Source organism: Notamacropus eugenii, chromosome 2 (genome assembly GCF_028372415.1).
Source record: "Notamacropus eugenii isolate mMacEug1 chromosome 2, mMacEug1.pri_v2, whole genome shotgun sequence".
NCBI lineage: Eukaryota > Metazoa > Chordata > Mammalia > Diprotodontia > Macropodidae > Notamacropus > Notamacropus eugenii.
In genome coordinates, this window is record NC_092873.1 from 386,765,723 (window position 1) to 386,787,829 (window position 22,107).

The 22,107-nt window shown below is 42.0% G+C and overlaps 1 protein-coding gene across 1 annotated transcript; it reads left to right on the forward strand.

The window, feature by feature from the left end:
- The first annotated feature begins 907 nt into the window (after positions 1-907).
- Positions 908-21,851, forward strand: FAM89A (family with sequence similarity 89 member A). The gene is made up of 2 exons (XM_072647453.1): positions 908-1,278; positions 20,578-21,851. The coding sequence occupies exons 1-2, from the start codon at positions 961-963 to the stop codon at positions 20,839-20,841; spliced, it is 582 nt and encodes a 193-aa protein (XP_072503554.1). The 5' UTR covers positions 908-960; the 3' UTR covers positions 20,842-21,851.
- The last annotated feature ends 256 nt before the right edge of the window (positions 21,852-22,107 follow it).

Sequence of the window (22,107 nt, forward strand, 5' to 3'; positions counted from 1 at the left end):
GTTAAACTGAACTGAAGCAGTGACAGCTGCCTTTGAGCTTGGAGTTTTTAGGGAAAGGAGGGATTGTGATTACGTGTGCAGATGTAGCTGACTTAATGGGTTCTTCTGTCTCCTTTTTCCCTCTGGGTTTGAGAATGGAAACTTTTTTTTTTGAGTGTGACCGTGCAGACCTAAAATTAAGATTATCCACTCCCATCTACCTCCAGGAGGAGCCTGAATTACCCATGATTGGAACTTCCATAAGGAGGAATTTTATAATCTAATAGCTGGTTCTTTAAAAGTTGTGTTCTCTTTTCCACTTCTCCTTCACTCTTTTTCCAATCTGAGAGACAAACTTTCTGGTCATAGGGGGTCCCTGCTCCCTCAGTTGCTCGTGCTCTCACCCTGGAAATGACTAGATATCATTGGTATTTCATTTGCTACATATATAAAAATATGCATATTCTGTATACATGTATCTATGTACAGACATATATACATATGTGTGTGTGTGTCTATATTACTTGTCCCAATGGAATGTAAGTACCTTGAGGGCAGGGCAGGGCTTACTGTATTTTGGTCCTGGAATCCCCGGCACCTTACACCTAGTAGGTAGGTGCTTAAGAAATACCTGCTTGGTGTGAGCCTATGGCGGGGAGTGGGTGCCGCCTCTTGTAGGCGGGATCCCTCCAGAGCCTGAGCGCAGAGAAAACTACTACTGGTAAAGTGAGGTAGGAGTAGGGAGTGGAAGAAGGACCGGGAGAACCCAGCTTGGAGAGAAAAGAAGGGGAAGCCTGCGGAGAGAGGGAGAGCAGGAGGCCCGAAGAAGGGAAAGGGAAGTGGGCGGGGCAGGCCGGGGGCCGGGGAAGGGGGCGGGCCCGGGGCGAGCCTGTCCCTCTGGAGCCAGGCAGGGGCCGCAGTCGGAGCCGGAGCCGGGGTCGGAGCCGGCCGCTGGGCGTGTGCTGGCGCGCGTGCTGGGCTATGGCCGGGGTGAGCGGCTCGGGGCCGGCCGAGGCTGCGGGCGGCAGCAGCGGCCACGGCGCGGTTCGAGGACTGCGAGTGGACGGGCTGCCCCCGCTGCCCAAAAGCCTGAGCGGACTGCTGAACTCCGCGTCCGGAGGGGGCGCGTCCGGGGGCTGGCGGCACCTGGAGCGGCTGTACGCTCAGAAATCCCGCATCCAGGACGAGCTGAGCCGCGGAGGGGCCGGGGGCTGCTGCGGCGGCGGGGGGCGCACGGCGGCGCTGCTGCCCAAGCCCCCCAACCTGGACGCCGCCCTGGCTCTGCTCCGCAAGGAGATGGTAAGAGGGGGGCTCCCCCTTCCTCCTCTCTCCCCTTGGCTCGTCTCGTCCAGCCTCGGAAAAGTTTGCCGTGCTTTCGCTCGGTTCGGTTAAAACAGACCTGGTCGAGCTGGAGGGAACTTTCCTGGGAGCGACTCTAGCTCCTCCGGCGCCTTCTTTCCGCTGCTTCTGTGGTCTTCACCTCCGCAGGCTGGCTCACCCTTTCTTTCTCTCCAGCTCGGACCTCCCGACCCTCCACTGCCCCAGGCACCCGCTCAGGAGTGGGGAAAAGCTCCCCTCCCCCTCTTTAATTGCCTCCTCCAGTATCCAGGATTGGTTCCAGTGGACGTTTCAGCTTCCAAAGGACTGTTTTTGGAGCTGTGGCCAGGGGCCCTAGGGACAGTTGTGGGTGACTCTCTAAACCTATTTGAGAAATAGTTTCACCCCTGGCCGATGACCATCAGCTAAGAGGGGTATGTTGGGGGGGTGTTCGATGTTTGAGAGTCTCCCTCTTTTTGTCCCTTATCCCAGAGTGAAATGTATTTCCCTCCACTGAGGAGTCTTCTAGTTCTTCTGAGTTGTGAAGTTGGGGGGTTGTGTGGAGACAGGCTTTTTGTCCTGCAGTGAGTGAAGACAACAGATTGGAGCATACCTCCCCCCTTTCCTCTGGGGCCCCTCTGAGAATCCGATTACAGCTCTGATGCTCCTGCCCCACAGATGGCTGTGAAAGCAGAAAATTAACCTTGCAGTCTGGTAGCGGCTCTAATCTCATTCAGCTCTTATAGAGCTAACACCCTTTCCCTCCCTTAAAAAAAGTACCATCCTCCCAGCTTCCCTCCATATGAGTTCCTTGTTCAGTGTTAAGGTAACAAAAGAAGGTTGTGGATTCGGATATAAGCACTTAGGTTTCCCAAGTTTTGGGGAACATATGTCTTTGGTAGACTGAAGTGTTCCCTTTGTGCTATGGATAACATGGTATGCTTCAGTAAGGGGAAGCAACAACGCATCTTTTCTGCGTTTTCTCATACTTGGGTGGCTCCTATCAGAAGGAAAACAGGGGAGATTCTGGTGGTGTGGTTGCAGAGTCAGTTGTACCCAAGCTTCTGGAGATTTTTTTTTTCACTCTTTCTCATGCCTCTTGCTCTGTCTGCTATTTAAAATTTTGTTTTCCAGAACACGTGTACCCTACTTTCAGCAAACACAAGAAAATCAAATTTTCCTCTAAAAGTAAAATGGGAGAGAAGGGGATTTTTTGCTTTTAAGCTGACCTCTCTATGGAAATTCTTTGAATACTAAGCTCTCAGCATATTTAAGATGCTAGGCAGTTACGTGGCACAGTGGATAGAGTGCTGGACCTGGATCAGGAAGGGCCCCAGTTAAAACCCAGATCTCAGGCTCTTGTTAGCCACATAACCCTGGGCCGGTCTCTTCTGTCTGCCTCAGTTTCCTCATCTGTAAAATGGGAATGATAATAATAATAGCATCTAGTTCCCAGGGTTGTTGTGAGGTTATAAGGAGATAGTATTTGCAAAGCATGCTATATGAAAACTAACTATAGTTATTACTATGGACAGAAATTCAGTTTTTGTACCCATCTGGTCATAGGATCATAAATTTTAACGCTGGAAGGGACTTTAAAGGTTATATAGTTGAACTAACCTTTTTACAGGTGAGGAAGCTTGTGGCCTAGGAAACTTTAAGTCACTTGCCAGAGTTGCACATATAATGAGCCTCCGAGCCAGGATTTGTCACCAGGTCCTCCTCCAGAGGTAGTGTTCTTTCCCTTTCAAGGCCCACTTCTAAGAAGAAAAGAGATGTCAAAAGCATTTTGTACCCCTCTGTGATTTTGTCCTCAACCTCATGGCCTGTCATGTAGAGGATTTTCCCTCCTTAATGAAGTCTTATCCTCACATATTTTACCAAACTACTTAATTCCATGCCAGTTGTTATATTAATTTTTAAAAGGTGAGTGCCAACAGTGAACAAAGTGATAAGTGGGCCCATAATTTGTTGTTGTTTAGCCTTGTTCTACTCTTTGTGACCCCATTTGGGGTTTTCTTGGCAATGAAACTGAAGTGGTTTGCCATTTCCTTCTTAAGTTCATTTTTACAGATGAGAAAACTGAAGCAAATAGGGTTAAGTGACTTGCCCAGGGTCTGAGGCCAGATCTGAATTCAAGATGAGTCTTTGTGACTGCAGGCAGGGTGCTCTATTTACTTCACCTAGCTGCCCCTGGCTCATAACTGCATGGCTATAACTAGCCGGTTGACTGAACCAGGGTAGGCTGCAGAAAGTTGGAGTAAGGAAAATAAAAATAACTGGCTGGTATGTTTAAGTTATATGTTTGAACAAGAAGCTAGGATATCCAACAAATATTCTTTTTTTCTTTTTAAATTGTGAACTTGTAGTTTGTAAGCATGTCTATGGAGTCTTGCCATATTGATGTGAGATTCTGTTCCCTAGTATAGATATTTTCAGGCCTCTGATGTAGTTGAGTTTCTCTCCTACTGGAGAATGGACTATCGCATTATCCTTATAATTATGCCTTCTACCTAAGCCTTCTCTAAACCTGGTTATTTGCAGCACAGAAAAACAGACATCTATTTTTGGTTCGTCTGATACCCAGATGTGATAAAGATGAAGTATGATATAGACCTTGACAAGTATCTTTCAAGAAATGCCACTGGAGCCTTAAAAAGTATTCTGTTCCATTCAACTGGCATTTTAAGAATATGTTTTCCTAAAGTCCTGTAATTTATTGACCTGGATGGAGAGAGGTAACCTTGTCCTTAAAGGAATTACAATAAAGGAGATAAGAAATGAATGTAAATAACTATAATATCAGGGCATATACGCTGAAAGATTTATGATAAAATTGCATGAATAACACTCACAAGATATAAAGACATTCTGTTGGATTGGGATCTGTAAGGGAGTGAATGGCTCCAGTGATGAGATCATAGGTTTACAGAAATACAAGGCATTATGTAATAAGTGCCATGAAAGTGGTACAACCATCTTAATGGAATTCCAGGAGGTTAAATTTCACTTCTGGTTGGGGTGTTAAGAAAAGGCTTCATGTATGAGGTGGCATTGGCATCAAGCTTTAAAGGACGAACATAATTCTAGTAGGTGGAGAATTGTGGCAGTAGAGGGCATCCTAGGTGGAGGGGACAACTCGAATGTATTGAGGTGGGAGAAAGCACAGGGATCTCTTGAGGAATGGTGAGTCTGATTGTAGTATATATTTCTGAAGAGATGTAGAAAAAAAAATGAGTTGGAGACAGATGATGGAAAGCTTTGAAAGGCTTAGGAGTTTGGGCTTTATTTGATAGGTAATGGGGAGTCATTGGTGCTTCTTAAGTAGGGGAGTGGTATGACCAGATCTGTACAACTGTAAAATGTGGACAGTCGATAAACATTTATTAAGTAACCTACTATGCTCCAGGTACTGTGTTAAGTGACTAGGAAAGGGAAAGATTGGAGGTGGAGGCTGCTGCAGTACTCCAGTCTAGAGGTAATAATCATAAGTCTGACCTAAAGTAGAGGCCTTAAAGATAGGAAGGAATTTGTTTTGGGGAAGTGTCAGAGGTTGGTGTTTCAAAATGACTGCCTGGATGTGGGGAAGCTCAGGAGGGGAAAAAGTTAGGCCTGTGCTTCCAAGGTCTGGTAATTAGGAGAATGGCAGTACCATACATAGAAATAGGAAAGTCAGGAGGAGAAATCTTACGACTTGGAGGAGACCCTGGGGTTCTCAGAGGCAGTGCAGTGAAACAGAGACAATGGTAGGTCCTAGAATGCTACAAAGTATGGACTTGGTGAGAGACTGTATACATCTATTTTTCCTTTGGAAAAAGAAGTCCAAATTTGGAGAGATTCATCACTATGTAGACCCAATCAGAGGTGGGAAGAATTAGTTCAATTTGGGACACTGATTTCTAACCCACATATAATATGTGCCCACAGTTTATAATTCATTATATTAGTTGCTAGTGCTACAAAGATGAACCAGACATAGCCTCCATTGTTAGGGAGCTTTATAAGAGCCATTTAAAAAATTAATATATTTGGAAAAATTTTTTGATTTTTTTCTTTTCATTACTAGATTTTTTTCACTAAGATCTGTACTTACCATCAAGGTTCCTTTTACTAGTGCAGACCCCAACTTTTCCATGTCTTGGCCATAGTCAATGGTTTTCATGAGTTGCTTTGGCAAAAAAAAAAAATCATTACCTGATGGTGATCTTCTGGTGATGAGCTTCTTTGTACTCAGTTAAGCTGGTCCTCAGACAACAGATAGGCCATCATTGCCAAGATCATACTTGGGCAGTTTTTATAGTACTTACCAGGATTATGCTATTGGTAAAGCCTTTAAAACCTGGAGTTACCTCCATGCCATGATGAAGTTTTACAAAAGGAGTGTAGTGGATGGAATTGAAGGATTTGTTCAAGTTAAGATTCAAGTAGGACATTCAGACAGAGAGATGTTCAACAAGCAGTTCTGATGTGGTTTGGGAGTGCTGGAAACCCCAAAATTCAAGGGTACAGAGTGGGTCTGCCTCAAAAGAATTTGAACATTCTTCCTTCAGTCAGGTTTTATTATAACACCAATTAGGCAGGCAAGATTCCTAATGAATCTGGTATTTGTGACACCAATATAAGCAGGCCAGATTCTAAGAATTTGGGGGTAAGATTGATCAGTTTTATTCTCATGGGCTTGATCAGGTTAGGATTGGAAGTAAAAATGTGATGCGATATCCAGGAGTACAGAGGATCCGAAGAGAAGAAAAGTAAAGGCAGAACTTTGAGGGAGTGCTTAAATTCAGAGGATGGGAGAAAAAAGATGAACCCCAACCAACATCAAGCACTCTTGGCTCCTGGATGGTGATTACTGATGGTTTGCTCTGCACCGAGGAAAGCAGTTTCGATGCAAAGTTTAAGAGGTCTGTTTTGCTGATATATTTATACAAGACTTTGTGGTTCCCTTAAAAATAGAATCATAGCAACAACTGGAAAGATACATGACAGTGGTCAGTTTTCTATAGAAGTAATTCTAAAGCGATAGGGTGTCACATTAGTTCATCCCTGGAACGCTTTGCAAAATGTGGCTTAAAAAATCAGAATATTCTTTGCACAGAATTGTTGTTGTGTGTTCATCCTTCATTTTTGAAGAATTATATTCAGACTGTCCTTCCCAGGTGCATTGTAACATACTCATAACACATTAATATCTTGATTTCATAGAGGAACAAAAGATCTTGAAATCATAGGCTACAGAAGCCAGAAGAGGAAGAACCTTTGGCCTCTGGAGCCATTTAACAGCCCTGGATATGCTTGGGAGTCTAGTTCTCAAGCCTCCATTAAAAGAACTTTATAGAGATGTGTCCTGGAGTTTGCCCCCCATAAGGCTACTACTACTTTAGGCTTTATGATGTAGGAATAGTGATTTTGGCCTCCCACCCCTACTTGATTTGGAAACATTAAATTTGTAGAGAACTTTGAGTTCCTGGAATGAAAGGGGCTGCCAAATGACAGGCTTTCTATTGAAACTTAAAAAATAAAGGTTTGGTTTCCATAACCAGCTTTCTTACCCTTCCTGGATCACTCACTGTAAAAGAAAAAAAATGCTTCCTTGAATTTATCAGCCATTAAATGCATGGAGAGTGGTACTATTAATGAACCTCTCAGATGCTTCCTTTTGCTTCAATAAGCAACTACCCCTAGAGAAATATAGTTCCTTGCCCGGCATATTAAGCCAATATCCTGGAAGAGTTTTGGCTCCTAAAAGGCAAAATTCTACTCCCAAGTCAGTAAAGGAACAGAATGGGTTGTTTCCTGAGGACCTCTTTGTATTGAATAAAATAATAAGAGAATTTTAGGAACTGCCATTTGCTTAAAAGTCTGGTTATAGAAGAAGCCTTACTTTAATTTTTACTGCAAAACATGCTCCCCTTCTTACTCTGTAATGTGGTAGAAAGAATGATATAATGATGAGATCCTATTAGATGACCTTGAAGTTCTCTTCCAGCTCTAAAATTCTACACGTTTTTCACTCTTTGTGCCTTCATGTGCTATCTCTTCTACCTAAAGGAGAAGATTGTTTTGGGTTACATGATGGCCTAGCACTAGAGGGAACAATATTATTTGCCCTTTAGATGCTTTTGTGAAAAGATGTCCATAGGCCCCTGAGGACATTTTCACAGTGATTTTCTTTGGATGAACTAGTTTAAATGGTTGTTGTTGTTGCATCTGTAACAAACTCCTGAAAGTTTTCCCTAGCCCAGTGATGCTTTAAGTTTTATAGCCTGGGAGGCTCCAGGAACCATTCTCCACATCTCCATTAACCAGAAAAAAAGGGGTGGGGGGTGAAGGCACAGGAGGGAGAAGGATTGTAGTTCTGATAGGCACCAACAGTAGATGATTTTTTGATGTGTGGGTAGCTCTGATCTTCAGCAATGTAGAGGGAGGAACCTGAAGAGATCCAGTTGCGTTTACCTTGGTCATGCACCTTTCCATTTTGCTGTTAGCAAGCAGCTGTTTGGAGTTTCAATGTTGCTTTGGTCTTCAGTGAAATCTCCTGGAACAATGCCCTGAGTATCCATTTCCTTCACTATAGGAAACTTCAGTTTCTGATAGTCCGGTGGCTAGCAAGATCCTATCCCCTGCAAGCCCTCCTTAGCAGGAAACCAGTCCTGATGCTGTTTAGCTCAGATATTTCCTCCATCCTTGCTCAATGTCATTCCTGAGAGATCTTGCCTCACTTCTCTCTCAATTCTTTGTTCACACCCTCCAGATGTTTGTAAATGATAATTAGAAAGGGTGCAAAAAAAGATTGCTCATTTTTTCCTGTGGTCAAAACACTTGACACAGAGATGTATGTTGGGATCATCAGGGGCCTCTGGAAGTTGAATGGGAGTTTTTACTCTATTGTGACAATTCTCCAGGAAAAGTGGCTTTAACTCATTAGGGGAAAATTCTGTTTTTATGATGCCTTTTTCCTCATTCCCTTGTTGGCTGAACCCTTCAGAGGGGGAGGCACAACACTTGACCAGTCTTGACAGTGAACTTAAGTCTGACACTCAGTAAAATCAAGTGGCTGGTTATACTTCTTTAATCGGGAAGACACTGGATTGTCACAGGCAAGATAGCTATGCCTTTACCCTCAGATGCAGCCCTCTAACCACCGAATCCAATATGTCTCCTGGAAAAAGTCAAGTGGGAGTTGATGAAACTTTCTGCACTAAATCCATCTAGGAGAAAAGCTAGGATGGGAATGGAGAAATGTGTGACTGAATGAGCTATGAGTAAATGATAAAGTGGAAAGAGAATGTTTTGTATTTCCATGAACTTTAAAATATGTGTGTGAATGTATACATACATGTATACATATATATAGCCATTTAATCAATGAAATAATTTATTTAGTGCCTACAGTTTACCAGGTACAGTACTGTGAATACAAAGAATGAAACAATCCCCATCATTGAGGAATTTTCGTTCTAACTGGGGAGACAGAAAGTACATATATTCAGTTAACAACAGTACCTGCCACCAATTATGCTTGGATTAGTTGTGGAAAAGCTTACGTGTTTGACATCCCTCTGAAAAAGCTTCAGATCTGGTGAGCCCTTCACCACATGATGAGAGGTTGTGGTACTTTATCCTACTAGGTTCATATATATGTGTGCAGTTGCGGGGGGCAGGGAACTTTGGAATTGGAGGAGATGGTGACTCCCATTGCCATTTCTGGGTTTCATTGAGGAATCCAGGATGCCTTCTTGATCCTTCTGCTCTGAGCCTCTTTCTTTCCAGATATAGAACATGTGACTGAGCAGTAGTTTTGCTCATTTTCCTCTGGTTTGGGCACATTTGGGAAGAGGAGGGTATTTTTATCTGCACTTTCTAAATATCTTAATCAGTCACTTGGTTTTTGGAAATCTGCCTTATTATTTTTAAAGACTCTTTATAACTTACTCATATACTTCTCTGTTTCAGGGAAACAGCTGACTATTAATGATACAGATGATTAATCTCATTATTTCCTTCTTATATGCTTTTCCTACTATAGATGAATGTCATTGAACTGAATCATCATGCTGCAGTGGAAAAGACAAAAATTTGGAATGAGAGGACCTGAATTTGAACATTGCTTCTACAGGTTACTGTCTATAGGATCTTGGATGAGTCACTTAACTTCTGTAGGCCTCAGTTCCCTCATCTGGAAAATGAGGGAGTCAGACTAGGAGATCTTCCAGCTCTAACTCTCTGATCTTATTATCAGAGAATTCAAAAGACCTGAGTTTGTCAGCACTGGTCCAACTATATCACTGAAATAAGCTGCAACGGTTCCCTGTCACCTTTAGGTCCAAATATAAAACCCTCTGTTTGGCATTTAAAACCCTTTATAGCCTAGTGCTTACCTACCCTTCCAGTCTTCTTATAACTTGTACCCTGCCATGTACTCTTAAATTCAGTGACATTGGTCTCCTTTCTATTCCTTGAGCAAGGCTCTCCATCTCCCAAATCTAGACATTTTCCCAGGCTGTCTCCTATGCATGAAATGCTTTCTCTCCTCATTTGTACCTACTGCCATGCCTGGCATCCTTCCAGTCCCAACTAAAATCCCACCTTTTACAGGACGCCTGTTCAAATCCCTACACTCTAGTGCCTTCCCTCTTTTAATTAATTCCTATTTATCCTATTGTAACAGCACGGACTCCAGCATATGGAAGAGGGCCTACTGTCCAGGTTCTTAGATTTGCTTTTCTAAAAGGAAAACAACTTTTGAGAGGTCAACAATCATTTTAATCAAACACATATACCAACAGAGAAAATACAAGTAAAGAAATAAAGACCAACAGACAGGGCTTCCAACTGTCTAACCATAAGCAATACATACATCACAGATCAACTGACAGATACAACTGTCTGACCATTTTCTCCATACATAGTCACCAGAGGGAAGCACAAACATTTGGGTTTTCAAAGCTGGGTGGGGGCTCATTAACAGCTGCCCAGAGTCTCCTCTGGCCAAAGTAAAACCTCACCTCAGCGCATTTATATACTTTTCAGAGCCTGAGAGCAGACCCCTCTGACCCAGCACCTCAGTAGAAATTAACAAAAGGTACTGAAGTCCATTAATGGGCAGGGAAGATCTTTAACTCTTCCCCTCACCCACTATTAACCTTACATTAACATTGCACCTACTTATACCTTGTTTGTACACTTTTGTTTGCTTGTTGTCTCCCTCTTTAGACTATAAGATCCTTCAGGGCAAGAACTGTTTTACTTTTCCTTTCTTTGTATCCCTAGTGTTTGCTACAGGGCCTGGCACATAGTGGGTACCTAATAAATGCTTATTGACCGACTGTCACTGACTAGCTTTCTCACCTTGGGCAAGTTGAGTCATCCTTCAGTTTCTTATCTACAGCATAAAGTAGTCTATAGAGCACTGGACTTATAGTCAGAAAGACCTAGGTTCATATTCTGTCTTAGATTTACTAAGTGACTGAAACAGTTATTTAACCTCTGCCATTTCCTCCCCTGTAGATTGAGGATAACTGTAATATAGTTCTTGGAGGATTTTTGCTATTGCTCTTTGAAAAAAAAACTAAACAGAACAATTTCTCTCCCCCTCTCCCCTCCAACCCCTCCACCCCCACCCCCCACCCCAGACCTGGTAAAGGACTTTTGCTCTAGGACTGTATGCCCTGAAACCAGATCTCTGTTTAAGTATCTTGATGTGGCTTCCTTTGTCGTTTTGTAAAGTTCAAAGGCAAAAGGAAACACGGTGGTAAATACAATTCCAGTCTGGTCCCTTTGTGAAAGTTGTACCATACTAGGACACCACCTGTTTTCTAAACTCTGGTTATGTGTATGGGGGAGAAGAAGAATCAGTGATCAGACAGGAAGGAAGCTGGAAGCTTAAACAAAGCGAGAGGAAGGAATTGCATTAACACTTTTAAGCTATAGAAATTAGTTGATTGTTCCTAATTGTTACTAAAATCTAGGGGTTTTTCAAACGACAGACCCTTTAGAATTCTGTTTTTCTTCAGGATGAAATTAACTTCTGTTTTTAAAAACAAAGCTACTTTCAATAAGAACTTGATTTCTGAAGTGCAGCTGTTACTTGGGAGGCTGAGCTCCCTGCCCTGAGAAAAATGGGCTACGAAAAAATCACTAAGATAGCAAACACCCCTTAGTTAAGGAATAGGTAGTAGAGAGTTGCTATGTGTGATTTTTTTTCTCCTGAAAAAATATGCATTTTTATTATCATTGTCCATATGTTTTAGAATATAACTTCAACCTTCTTGCCACCCTGTAACAAAACACCCTCTCATGCAGAAAATGGGTCCTTTGGACCAAAGGTTCTTAACCATTTTTGTGTTGTGGATCCCTTTGCAGTCTGAGGAAGCCTTTTCCCCTTCTCCAAATAATGCTTCTAAATGCATAAAATAAAACACGCAAGATTACAAAGAAAACTAATTATAGTAAAATACAATTTTCAATATATATGCATATATATATATTTTTAAAGGTCATGGCCCCAGGTTAAGAATTCCTGCCCTAGACTTAAAAAATTTTATTCTGAACTTAAGAAATAAAACAAGCATTTCTGTAACAGAGTGGAAAAGAAAAAAAAAAGGTTGTACATGAAACTGCAAATCTATTATGTACAACTTGCTATTCCTGTGAAATATATAATAAAGTTATTATGTAACTTTTTTCTTCCCTCCCTCCTACCCCCATCCAAGAGATGGCTACCATTAGAGACGTGTGTGTGTGTGCGCATGTAAAACCATTCTATATATACTTCTATTTATCAGTTCTTTCTCTGGATGCAGATAGCATCCCTAGACTTTGATACGGCTGACTTACCACCTGTCTGACTCTTCTCCTATGGCAGCATCTGTGTAAATGTGCTTTGAAAGCAAACTTGTTTTAGTGCCCTTTCTTGTCATCGGGCAAGAGATGAGTATTTCTCAGATAACTTGGAGGAGATCATGCTGTTTTCCTGTGGTCAGGCCCTTTCCAAAGGGGCATCTTGGGATAAGTGCACACAAAGAGCTGCCTGTTTCCTCTCCTGCCTCTTAGATGCGTTCTTTGTACACAGCTCTGTAACTGTTAAAGAGCCATGAACCAAGTAAGTCCTGCTTTATCCCAGGAAGCTCCCACCATGGGATTTTGTGATTTTGTTACCTGGTTCTTAGTGGAAAGACTTATAGATCTGTGCTGGAATCTCTTCTCTCCTTTCCTTAAACATTTTTTGGAGTTTATTTAATACAAGGCACTTAGGAAATGGCTAAAAACACAATTCTTCATTCTGATACACATCCATTTCAAGCCAGGTTCTGCAGGAGATACAAAAAAGGTATGGTCCTTACCCTTAATGAGCTTGAAATCCAATTGGGGAGGTGAACCAAATAAGACTGTATATTAATGTCTAATATCATTAGACTATGAACTTCCCAGGGCCAGGAACTAACTTGTGCCTTTTTTTGTATCTTCAGTTTTTAGCATAGAGCCTGACATATAGTAGGGCTTTAAATGTTTTTTGTCTGACTGAAATAACCACAATATAGAACAGGCAGTATGAGATAAAGTGCCATAAGAATTCAATGGACAGTAGGAATCAGAGGAGGGAGAGATCTTTTTTAGATGGGGGTGATTAGCGATACTATCATGGAAAAGGTTGTATATAAACTAAGCCTTGGAAGATGGGCAGGATTTTGATAGGTAGAAATGGGAGTTGAGAATTCCCTAAGTTGGCGACAGGAGAATTGTTGTTCAGTGGTGCCTAACTCTTTATGACTCCATTTGGGCTTTTCCTGGCAAAGCTACTGGATGGTTTGCCAATTCCTTCTGCTCATTTTATTTATTTTATGTATATAAATATATATATTTATTTATTTTATTTTCAGTGTTCTACAATCACTTCCATATATTTAGATTTTTTTCCCCCTCCCTCCTCCTCCTTACCCCCCATCTCCCCACTCCCTCCCTGAGATGGCATCCAATTTTATATAGGTTCTACACACATATGCCTATTCAATACATTTTCATCTTAGTTATGTTGCATAGAAGAATGAAAATGAATGGGAGAAATCATAAAATAAACCAAAACATAATACAGAAGAAAATGGTCTGCTTCATTCTGTAATCCAGTTCCATAGTTCTTTTTCTGGATGTGGAAGGCACTTTACCTTAAGAGACCATTGGGAATTTTTTAAGTCCTTGCATTGCAATGAAGTACTAGGTCTACCAGAAAAATTCCTCACACACTGTGGTTGTTGCTGTGTACAAAGTTCTCCTGGTTCTGCTCCTTTCACTCGGCATCAGATCATATAAGTCTTTCCAGGCCTCTCTGAAGTCTTCTGGTTCATCATTTCTTATAGCACAATAGTATTCTATTACATTCATATACCATAATGTATTCAGCCATTCCCCAGTTGATAGGCATCCCCTTGATTTCCAGTTTTTGGCCACCACAAAGAGAGCTGCTCTAAATATTTTTGTACATGTGGGACCCTTTCCCATTTTTATGATCTCTTGGGGATACAGTCCTAGTAGCGATATTGCTGGGTCAAAGGGTATGCACATTTTTGTAGCCCTTTGGGCATAGTTCCAAATTGCTCTCCAGAATGGTTGGATCAGCTCACAGCTTCACCAACAATGAGTTAGTGTTCCAGCTCTCCCACATCTTCTCCAACATTTATCATCTTTCTATTTTGTCATGTTAGCCAATCTGATAGGTGTGATGTGGTACCTCAGAGTTGTTTTGATTTGCATCTCTCTAATCAATAGTGATTTAGAGCAGTTTTTCTTATGACTATAGATAGCTTTAATTTCTTCCTCTGAAAATTGCTAGTTCATATCCTTTGACCATTTATCAATTGGGGAATGACTTGTATTCTTGTACATTTGACTCAGTTCTCTATATATTTTAGAGATGAGCCTTTATCACAGACACTAGTTGCAAAAATCCTGCTCATTGTATAGATGAGGAAACTGAGGCAAACAAGGTGAAGTGACTTGCCCAGGATCACACCATAAGTTTCTGAAGCTAGATTTGAACTCAGAAACATGAGTCTTCCTGACTGCAGGCCCTGCACTCTATCCACTGAACCACCTTGCCACCTTTAGGCAGTTGGGGGACAGTATGAGCAAAGGTTTGCTGTTGGGAAAATGAAGGTTTGGATCAGGAAGTGACAAGTGGCCCAGTTTGGTTGGATCATAGAAATAAATACATATACCCACACATACAAATACATATATGTATATATATGTATAAATAGAGAAGGAGAATGACAGGGTAGATTAGGACCAAATCCTGGAAGGTACTGAATGCCAAGCTAAGTATTTTCAGCTTCTCCAACTTTAACTTGTAAAGTTGCTAGGGCAGCCATGGCTACTTTTGACTGGGCAAGTTATGATTGAGCTAGGAAGGCAGGCATTGTGTGTTTGACTCCTTGCCTCATGGATTTTTGTATTTGGGGGTCTTCTGAAAAGTTAGAGGAGAATGTTGGCCTTTGGCATGACTGGGAGGGAGAAAGCAGGGAATTTAGAAAGTGGAACATGTGTAGGTTTGGATTTAAAGCTTTTTAAAATACTTATTCTCAAATTTGGCATCTGAAGAGTTGTGTAATAGGTTGTATAACTTGACTCATTCTTCCTTTGCCAAATCTTTGTTTTCAGGACTGGGTCACACCCTCTAAAGAGGCTGTTTTGTTAGTCATCAGGTGTGTTTCAGTTCAGAAAGGTCTAAAACCAGCCCCTCTCTGGTTCCTGCCCTTAGCCAAGAGTTTATAGCAGGTGAGCCCTTGATATAAACCTACAAAATGTACTGTAGGAAGAATATACTGGAACAGCTTTTGGGCTGGCAACAGGTCATGGACAAAAGTCACAGATTATCTGTACTACTTTTCTTCATTTCTTGCTACTTAGGAACATAGTATTGCCAGTAATAAGGCACATACTTCTGGGATCCCTTATATCAGCCTGTATTTAAATGACTCAGAGGTACAGTCAGGATGTCCAGAGTGAATCATTTCCATTTCTGGATGGAGTTTATGTTGCTCTATGTCAGGGTTGGTTATAAAATGTCATAAATGTCCTTTAAAAATAATAAAATTATGTGTCCAATTATAACCTGGGAAATAGTAATACATTGAAATTTGTGGGATCTATTTCTCATGATCTGGTTACTTTCTCCCACCCCAACCCCCATTTTGATAGGGACTTATTCAATGGCTTTTCATCTTTTTGTCTTAATTTGGAGATGGATCAACGTTTATGACTCTATATAATAGAATCGATTCCATTCGAAAAATACTAAATCACTTCAGAGTTAGAAGAGACTTTAAAGATTACCTAGTCCAGTTTCTTCTTTTCTTAAACAGAACCAGGCTGTCTCATCTTGAATATGAGATGTGGGGAAGGTGCTAAATTTCTTGAGAACTCCAAGGAAGTACATGCTGCTGGCTACCACTGCGGGCATAGTCCAGGCTCTGGTTTCCTACGAGACTGGACACTGCCCATGTACATATTTGCTTAGTGTGTGATTGCCTCCCAGTGTCAATCATTTAGGAAGAAACTGAAGGCCAGAGATGTGATCAGCCTAGACAAGATGATCTGCAAGATGGCATGGCAAAAGAAGGTTTGGTTTTGGCCTAAGGCTTGGGAGAACACAGGGGAATGCCGGAAACCAGAGAGGGACATGTGACTATCTCGAAAAGTATGACTGGATCTGAACACAAGCATGTGAGGCTCAGGGCTGATTTCTAATACTCCTGTTTACTTGTAAATATATCTATTTCCTCATACAACCTGAGTTCAAGTCCTAGCTCCTCTTCTTGGTACCTGTACCAAGACGGTTTATGTGCTTGAATTTTAGTTTTCTCATTTATAAAATGAGGGGCTTGTTCTCAATTATCTGAAGCTAGATTTCACCACAAGGCAAAGACTTTTGCCATAAGCAGAAGACTTTGGAGGCTCACCAACTACTTCCAGTTTCTTGGATACCATTTTGAAGCAAAAAAAGTGGGAGGGGGGGGGCAATAATTTACTACATAGAATCATAGCATGTTAGAACTGAGACTGGGATCATGGAGTCCAATTAAACGAATTTTACAAAGAATGTGAGGCTTGGAGAGCTGGAGTGATTTGCACAAAGTCTCAAGTCAAGTGGTGGAGCTGTGACTATGACTTGGGACTTGACTCCTTGTGAAGCACCTTTTTCTGATAGTCCTGAAGGATTGATTGCTGCTGTTTCCAAAGGTATATATTTCATTACTCCCATGTGGCCTAGAGTAGTAGCAATGGGAAAATTTGACTCAGTCTCTAGAAAGCTTCCGAAGTGTATCCCTAGAAGCCAGCTCCTATTCTACCAACTTTAGTTCTGTCCTCTTGTTGGGGTTTAGCTTCTCAATTTATAAAATTGGAATTTGTTAATGTCAGTAATGAATGTACCATCTGGGACTTCAGGGTAGGGATTTCCTGGTGGGAGAATTCTATTCTGAGATGTTTCCTGAGGCACAAAGGGACTAAGTGACTTCCCTGGAGTCATATAGCTAGTGTCAGGGAGGATTCTTAGCTCAGTACTCTATATACTTTCCTGTGCTGCCTCTGTTTATGGGATAAGTGTATAAAGAATTTGTCCTTTGTCTCTATCACATGCTATGCAGAAAGGTGTTGCAGTGGATGGAATACTGGGTGTGAAAGACTCTAGTTCAAATCTAGCCTCAGTCACTTACCTCTGTGACCCTGGGCTAGTCACTTCACCTAATCTGCTTCATTTTCCTCAACTGGTCAAATGCGAATAAGAATAGCACTTACCCTCCAGGGTTGTTAAGAGGATCAAATGAGATAATTATAAAGCACTTAGCACAATCTCTGGTACAGAGTGTGTGTGTTCCTCTGTTGCCCGAAGAAGACCATGCCATCAGAGAAATAATGACATGACTTGCACTTGACTTTGTTTTGAGTGAGGCAGGGCTGTGTGGGTCAGCAGCCTCACTTCTCCTCCAGAGCCACCTGAATTCAGGGACCAGATATTCATCAGGATGACTGGAGATGACCCAGGATGAGGCAGTTGGGGTTAAGTGACTTGCCCAAGGTCACACAGCTAGTGGGTGTTAAATGTCTAAGGTGAGATTTGAACTCAGGTCCTCCTGACTCCTGCACTGGTGCTCTATCTACTGCACCACCTAACTGCCCCATCCCTGGCATACAGTAGGTGCTTTATAAATGTATGTTACCTTTCCTCTTTACCTCGTATTTTACTTACTTGTATACACTTCTTTCTTGTGTCTGCCTCAGTTTCCTTGAACACACATCTCAGACTTCACCTTTTGTCGTTCAGTCACGTCTGACTCTTCTTAACCCCATTTGGGGTTTTCTTGGCAAAGATATTGGAGCAGTTTGTCTTTTCTTTCTCCATCTCATTTTACAGCTGAGGAAACTGAAGTAAACAAGGTTAAGTGACTTGCCTAGGGTCACACAGCCTCTCAGGTCTTCCTGGTGCTCTATTCACCAACTGTCCCATTCACTTCCTTTTACTTTGTGTTTATATTGTCTATACGTGTCTCTCCCTTACCTGCTTGGAATATAAGCTCCTTGGGGATGGGGATTGTTTGGTTTTTTTCTCTTGTCCTTAGCAAATGAGTCCTTGTTGATTGATAAATCCTGGTTGATTGATAAATATATCCCCCACTAGTAGATCTAAATTCGTTCATTAATTAAATTCATTAAATGAATTAAATTCATTAATGGATCAATGAACGATAAGTTTAAAGTTGGTTAGGACCTTAGACGTTATCTGGCCAAACCCCCTCATTTTACAGATGAAGAAACGGATGCCAGTAAGATTAAGAAACTTGTCCAAGTTGATGGAGGCATCAGGGTGGAGTTTTGAACTCAGATCTCCTGACTCCTAAGTTCATTGCTCTTTTCAATGTACCAGGAAGAGACTATCATATTCATCTTTGTGTCACTAGAGTCTAGTGTAATGCCTTGCACTTAGCCTATTTGATAAATGTTTATTGAAGGAATTCAGTTATTTGATGTCAAATGAGTCTTTATGCCTATAATAATCCCAATGATGTCAGCCCTATGTGTATTTTTAAAAAGCACTTTCACAGCCATGACATTTATGTCTCATAACAGCCTTGTGAGCTAGCTGTTCCAGATAAGGACACTAAGGCACATAAAGGCTAAGGGACAAGCTGGAGGGTAGCCAGAATGGAAAAGGTGCTTCAGTTATTGCATATGAGGCTTCGAGGAGCTAGAGATATTTACATAGCTTGGATGAGAAAGCTGTGAGGGGAGGCAGGGTTGGGATGGATGCCATGATAACTATCTTCAATGATTTGAAGGACCCTGGGGTGGGGGAGAAGAGGGGGAGAAGGATTTGATTTGTTCTGGTTGATGCCAGAGGGCAGAACCAGAAGCTCCAGACAAAAGTTGCAAAGAGACAAAGTTCAACTTGGTATCAGGGAAAACTCCCTGAAAATTAGAGCTGTGTATAAACTGAATGGACCACCCAAGGGGGTGGGGGATTTCCCCACCCTGGAGATCATCAAGTCAAAGGGTGGAGGACCACTTGAAGGATGTGTTGTAGTGAGAGTTTTTTTCTTTCAATTGTGATTTGTACTAATATCACTTGAGATCCCTTCAACTTGAAATGCTGTTCAAGACAACACAGCCAGTTAGAGGTAGAACTTCAAGGTTATCTAAGTTCTGCCAGGGTTCAAGATAACACAGAGGTAGAATTTCAAGGTTGCTTAAATTCTGCCAGGGTTCCCTTACTCCTGACTCGTTCTACTTGTACTAAGGTGCTTTTGGGGGGTATTACTCGCCCACTCTGACCTAGGCTTGATCTCTACGGTGCTTTGAGATGGGCAAAGTGGATAGAAGCAGCACAATTATAACAATAAGCAGCAAGCTTTTTCACTTTCTATCTTGCCCTGGCCCTAAGGCTGGGTGATGGTGTCAGTGATGATTGTGATGGTGATGGTGGTGGTGATGGTAGTGATGGTGATGGTGATGGTAGTGATAGTGATGGTGGTGGTGATGGTGATGGTGGTGATGGTGATGGTGAAGGTGATGGTGGTGATAGTGATGGTGATGGTGGTGATAGTGATGGTGGTGGTGATGGTGATGGTGGTGATGGTGATGGTGATGGTGGTGATAGTGATGGTGGTGGGGATGGTGGTGGGGATAGTGGTGATAGTGATGGTGGTGGGGATGGTGGTGGTGATGGTGGTGATGGTGATGGTGGTGATAGTGATGGTGATGGTGGTGATAGTGATGGTGGTGGTGATGGTGATGGTGGTGATGGTGATGGTGATGGTGGTGATAGTGATGGTGATGGTGGTGATAGTGATGGTGGTGGGGATGGTGGTGGGGATGGGGATGATGAGGATGATAGTGGTGGTGGTAGTGGATGGGGACAAGTTGAAGAACATTATGGTATATAAATTATGTGCCTTAATCAGCTATAGCAAGTAAGTGAGGTCAAGGAAAACTAAGGAACTTGCTTTCTACCTGGGCCTTGATCTAGAATTTTCCACTTCCAACCTGTGGTGGAGTAGACCCCAGTAAAGAAACTGTGGGTGCTGATGGATGCATCAGCTGCCTCCTGAAGGCACCCACTCCACTGAGGCAGAGAGGGTCTTCCTGATTCTCTGAATATTGCAAACCTTAAAGCACTGTATTAATATAAGTAATAAAAACAACAGTGACAATAATTCAAGATCCTTGGGTGCTAACTTAGGGGAAAACCTTACTAGGCACCAGTATTACTCCTTTTCAATATGATATGGTCCTAGTACCTAAAGGCTTGTTGACTCCCTTTAATCTTAAGGATTACTGATTTACTTGTCTCTAATCCAGTAAGGAGAGAAGGAGGAGGGAAGCGAATGTGAGAACAGTGTCTGGTGAGCTTTCTTTTGATCAGACCACAGGGATTGTATGTGGTAGGCTTGTGTCCCAGTGTTCACAGTGAAACAGGCTGGAGGTGTCAAGGTGTGCCAACACTGATGCATCATCAAGAGGAGTCCTGGGATAATCCCATCGAATGTGTGCAGCCCCTAGGCAATACTCCTTCCCTGACATGCTAAGTAGCTGTCTGAGGTGTGGTGATATCACAATTCATATTTTCTTAAACTTCTCTTCTAGTGATGTATTGAATCATCAGCTTCAGGGAAAGAATGTGTAGATGCTAGCAGAATGTAGATAGGACTGTACAACCAAAATGAAACAGAAATGCTGACTCCTTATTTTCTTCTCTCTCTCTCTTCCCCCACCCCCTTTCCATTAAAGGTTGGCCTTCGACAGCTGGACATGTCATTGCTGTGTCAACTGTACTCCCTCTATGAGTCAATTCAGGAATACAAGGGGGCTTGCCAAGCAGCCTCCAGCCCAGACTGCTCTTATGCCTTGGAAAATGGCTTCTTTGATGAAGAGGAGGAGTATTTCCAGGAGCATGGTTCACTTCACAATGGGAGGGAACAAGGTGCCCAGATGGACTTTACACTGCCTGTCACTTCTCTCTCCAACAGCGACTGGATTCTGGAGTCCATTTAGAAGACTTGTAGGAGGGATACATCTGACTGTAGGGGGTGTATGGTGAGGGTATACCCTCAGAGTCTCTTTTTCTATTAATTCTGCCCATTGTTTATTTCTGCAGACTGTCAACACATTTTCCTCTTCCTGCAAGCACTACTTTGGGGGGGGGGGGGGAAATGTCTGTACTGTTGTGCTATGGAAAGTCATCAGGCCTATTGGAATGGGAGCTGCCAAATTAATTTGTGGGCAGGCCCTTCACCATTGACACAATATGTGGGCAGTCTGTCTTGATGACTCGCGTTTCTGGTTTGGCAAACAATCAATGTGAGAGCACGATACTTGGTGTCCCTGTAATGGGGATTTTGCTGAAGATTTGTATCCCTTTGACAAAAAAAAAAAAAAGGCCATTTATCGGGGGGCTGGCCTATGCTGTATAGATTGAAGTTATTGAGTCCATATGGTTCCGTATTTGGGCTCTACCCTGGGTAGGTTGTTTGCATCATCTTGTATATTGTGGAATTTTTTTTGCCTCAAGTTTGCCATGTGTTTAAAAATAACATTTTACTGTTCCCTTTTTTGAATACATTCTGCAGCTGTTCATCTGCTTTTTATTTCTGTTTAAATAAGCTTTCAGGACTCTTGGCTAAGTGGCATATTGTGAACCACATAACTAACTGGCTTACAGTTGACTTTATGAGCCACCTACTGAGAAATGACCCTTTGAGATAATTTGGGTGCCAATCCAATGGTTCCCAGGACACCACAGGAGGGGAGTCGTTCTTTGCTAGTCACATGCAGTTGGAAAAAGACTAATATTAGGTTGTATTTAATAGGAAAAACTGGGGCAAACTGCAATATTTTGTATTACCTAAACTTATAAGCTATTGGAAATATTTTTTTTAATCAGCAAGAGTATCTTGAAAGCATAGTTCTAGTATGTTAGACAGAAGTCAAACTGCTCCCCATGATCAAAATGGTAATTGCTGTTGGCCTTACCATATTTATTAAAGTGATATTTTTAGAAAGCATTCAGTTTTGTCATAGTTTATTTAACCTGTGGGTGTATAATACTGAGTGGTCTGTGAATGTGTTGAAAGAAAGCAGTTATTTTCTGTGTTTTAAACTTAGGATGCATTTAAGTGGGTCACAGCAGCACATATGGAATAATCATGTCTTTGTTCCTCACTTGGAGACTTCAGGCAGGATGGAGTTTTAGCATGATGGATATATGTGTGTATGCACACATATACACATGTACACACATGTATGTATATACGTATAAAA

Bases quoted from the DNA above. Each gene is read 5' to 3' on its own strand.
- FAM89A (XM_072647453.1), top strand. From the start codon at position 961: ATGGCCGGGGTGAGCGGCTCGGGGCCGGCCGAGGCTGCGGGCGGCAGC. The intron at 1,279-20,577 runs GTAAGAGGGGGG...TTTCCATTAAAG, and splicing joins CTCTGCTCCGCAAGGAGATG to GTTGGCCTTCGACAGCTGGA.